The sequence below is a fragment of the Octopus bimaculoides genome, chromosome 11 (genome assembly GCF_001194135.2).
Source record: "Octopus bimaculoides isolate UCB-OBI-ISO-001 chromosome 11, ASM119413v2, whole genome shotgun sequence".
Classification (NCBI taxonomy): Eukaryota; Metazoa; Mollusca; class Cephalopoda; order Octopoda; family Octopodidae; genus Octopus; species Octopus bimaculoides.
In genome coordinates, this window is record NC_068991.1 from 16,395,953 (window position 1) to 16,399,966 (window position 4,014).

A 4,014-nucleotide genomic window follows, 5' to 3' on the forward strand; every position below is an offset into this window, starting at 1 on the left:
GGAGAGAGAGAGAGAGAGAGAGAAAGAGAGATGTCAGAGGATTCAGTGGCTTCGTGAAAGAGTTTAATACAAAATTACATTTTACCATGTAAGCGGACCTCAACAAGCAGAGACATCTCTTTGCCGATGAAATACATTACTGTGTAGACAACCACGTTGTTCACCAGAACTAGAAAGAAAGAGAGAACAATAATAAGAGCATGTGTGTGTTAGAGAGAGAGAGTGGGGAGAGATCTTGCCCAAAAGAAAGAGAGCTTTAATAAAAGAAAGCTTTACTTAAAATTTTGCTCCCAAAAGTTCACACAACCAATGCTATACCCGCTCCACCGTTCCCAACATTTTTCCAGTTTGGGAAAGTGGTCTTCAAGTGACGTGTTTACAGAATTAACGTGCAGATCTTGCGAATTTTCATAATTTCTTTCTAACGTCTGCAATTAGTGACTTTTCAGGCTGGTTCGCAACTTTGAGAACAGAAAACATCCGTAGGGGGCCAAATTTGGAGATAAGGGCGGATGGGGGAATGAGAGTCATTTCTTGCCTTGCTAAAACACGACGCACGTTAGTAGGGGCGCCGTCATGAGGGCAACATCCAAGTTTTGTTTGTCCATGCTTCAGACCTCTTGCTTCGCACTACTTCTAAATCCCTTAGAATACCCAAGTAGAACCCTTTATTAGTCCGACCACTAATGATGGACGACGCCCTTCCAAGAAAAAGAAAAAAAAACATAACATCAATTTCACGTCTGAGGCGTGCAATATTTGGTTCTGGAAATGAGACCCAGCCCATTGCGACGGTTATCTTGTTGTTTCGTCATCTCTTACGACACTTTTCAAAAGCTTTTCATCGATGTACGAACAACCAAACAGCTTTTAACTGGCTGTAACTCAATCTTTTTTTCCTTTTTGTGCTCATATTTTGTAGCAACATAATGCATCTTTGATGTTTCTGCCAAAAACCATACGACTTTTACGGATGCCATTTTCCTTGGAAACTTCACACTCAAATGGCAATTTTCACGGGCCATAACAAGCACTTTCACAATATGATCAGCGTCCGTCGTTGTGAAGTTCGTGAAGATTTGGGATCGTTTGTAGTAGATGTTCCTACCCATTTGGAATACCGCTTCCTTTCGTAACATTGCGCACGACTCAGATAATCTTCCTCACCAAGTTGTTACAACATAGAAAAGTATTCGCATAAATTTCACGCAGTTTAAAACAGAATTTGCCATCAACAGGTTGCTCTTCTGATCCCTTCATTTTTCAACTTGTTCACTTTATCAAACGTCGATCGACGACTAACTGACATAAGCGTAATATGGCTACTATCAGGCTAATGTCAAGTTCCCCCATAGACAGCGCAGCAACCACAAAATCGCCGTACCCACGTTAGTTGATGTCCAGTTTATAAAGATCGGTTTCTTTTGAATAAACGTAAATGATTTAAACACCGGCGTGAAAATCAAAATGCCGATGCTTTTCACACGAATTCTCTTATGATATTTTTTCTACACCAAGTTGCAGATACTTCCATGTCACCATCACAGTCAAAATGCAGTTAAACCAGTGATTGTCCTGTGGGAAATCTGTAACTAACGACGCTATAGTTAAACAATTGCGGTAAAAATTATAAAAACAAATAAATAAATTTGCAAGTAACTCGCTGAAGTTCAAGAAAAGAATGTGTTGGAAAGAGACCAATCTTGAAGCACATCAACGTTGATAGAGTTCGGATTGGAGAGAACACTGTCTGCATACACTGTAATGGTGTGATATGACAAGAAAGTTTCCAAATTGAAGACTACCAAGTTCTCATGCCAGACATAGTTGAAGGTAGATTTACGTAAGAAGAATTGCAGCAATTAGAGAATAACTATATGCAAATATTTTAGGAACAATTAAGGGGACCAAAAGATGAGAATTAACTGAGCCAATTATTGTAGGGTCAATTTTATAAGTGTGGACAACATTGAAATTCATTGACTTGTAGTACTGAATGCTGGACCCCTCGATGAAAGTAACTGTGGTAGTTAAAAGCCCGAAATAGAGATGCAAACTTCATCTTATTAATCTTATAGAAATTGGATTAGATGCCAATGATGCGGATTATTGTGTTTTTGTAAAGTTACAAAAGATTAAAAAAAAAACACTACGAATTTAAAAAAAGAACAACACTGCCAACGTGAGAAAGAAAGAAAAAAAAGAAACGAAAAAAGAAAAAAGACGAAACGAAAGAAAAAAGGAGAAAGCGAAGGAAATAAAGGAGTTTATACCTGCTTGATAAAAGAACATTCTCATTGTGAGAGAAAGAACAATACTGCTGACGAACCCGATTAGAAGACATCCAATGATTATCGCATTACTACTTATTTGCTCCATTGTTGCCATGCTTGCGAAGAAGTAAGTGATGTAAAAGCTGAAAGTGAAAATACCTAAGTATATTCCGATCGTGGTGTTGTCGCAGGAGTTAAATGATTTGTTAATAAAAAACTGTGTGATAAAGATAGTCTGTCCTCCAGCAGGCAAATAACTAAAGGCTGCCATTGACAAGAAAAAGAACAACAATAAAAATTTTCTGACAGGCACTACATTCCATAAATCCCAAAAGGAACTCTTCATTGTTAAATATATCTGGCTGGTGTTTCTCTGTTGTGATTCCTCAAAGCGAAATATAAGAATGATTCCACTGATTAAGGTTAAATTCAACAAACAAAGAGACACAATGATACTGTTACGGGTAGTTATTATAAAACCGAAGATAATGATAAAAATGCCGGATATTCCAACGGCTAAAGCCAGAACTCTTGAAAAACGATCGAAGCAGGATTTTCCGAGCTTGCTTTCATCGGAAATGTGCGAAACAATACCAGTGATGAAGCTTCCAGCTCCTCCGGTGATGCCATTCATAGCGCAAGCCACAACCAAGAGGTTCAAAGGTAGTTTGAAGGACATCGTTGCTGTAATTACAATGACTTTTCCGATTGTACCGCTCAGAGACACCAGCATGCCAATTTTACGACCAAAAGCTTCGCCTAGGAAATGTATTAAAACAATTGAGAAAATGTTCATAAAATATTCCACGGATAAAGCATTGGTCATCCATGTACTCGTTAGACGTTGCACCTGAAAAAAAAAGAAAATATAAAAATCAGTATGAAGACCAATATAAAGTTTTATCACATTAAGAACAAAATGAAGTTTTTGAGTTTTATCACATAAAGAACAGAATGAAATTAATTTCCCAGTTCGCCTTTAAGTTAAAAAGTGATTAACAATTTACTAAACGTTTAAGTCGTTCAATACACTTAACTCGCAATCACTCAGTTCACATACACTAATATAAGAAGTACGAGAAGATTTATTCCGGTAGTTTTCATAGCGGAGTTTAATCATGCAAACAGTCATTCTTTGAACTGACACCTTAAGCAGCCTTTGAAAATATAATTCAATAGAGATATGACAATGCAGTTATCTTTAACGCAGTATCTACCAACTATTGAGAATATCAATTTTTTTCAGAATATCGATGGATATTGTGAAAGTGCTTTCAATCAATACACTTTCTATGTACCGAGATTTGGGAGAAATAAGAACAACTTTGTGAATAGGGATAAAAAAAACATTAAAATGCTAATGTCAGCATAGTAATAGCTCTTGTCTTCTGATTCATCTGATGCCCCTGGATGATAGAGAATTGGTAAGATCACTCAGTAGAGCAAGAACTCTTAGCATTCTGACCCCAACATTTAAATTTTCCTTTTTTTCCTTTTTCACATTACGCTAGAGATGTTATTGTTTCACTTTTGATACATAATACTCAAATACTGTAAGAGATTGCTCCTAGAACGCATTAAGCAAGAAGTTGAAATATTTTTTGGCCCATGACACAGCATGGACCCTAAGTAAGGCATATGTAAAATTTGAATGAAATCGGTTTGTTAGTTCTCAAGTTTTAGCGATGCACACATACAGACAGACAGACAGACACACTTTCTCAGTTATATATATATATAT

At 36.8% G+C, this 4,014-nt stretch overlaps 1 protein-coding gene across 1 annotated transcript in view; it reads right to left on the reverse strand.

Annotated features, from left to right (window-relative positions):
* LOC106869723 (uncharacterized) overlaps window positions 1-4,014 on the reverse strand; it is a 9,887-nt gene that overhangs the window by 4,727 nt on the left and 1,146 nt on the right. The window contains exons 3-4 of the mRNA XM_014915570.2: window positions 2,274-3,123; window positions 86-169 (exon numbers count right to left, since the gene is read on the reverse strand). Coding sequence (XP_014771056.1) covers window positions 86-169; window positions 2,274-3,123 — 934 coding nt within the window. The remainder of the gene's footprint in view (window positions 1-85; window positions 170-2,273; window positions 3,124-4,014) is intronic.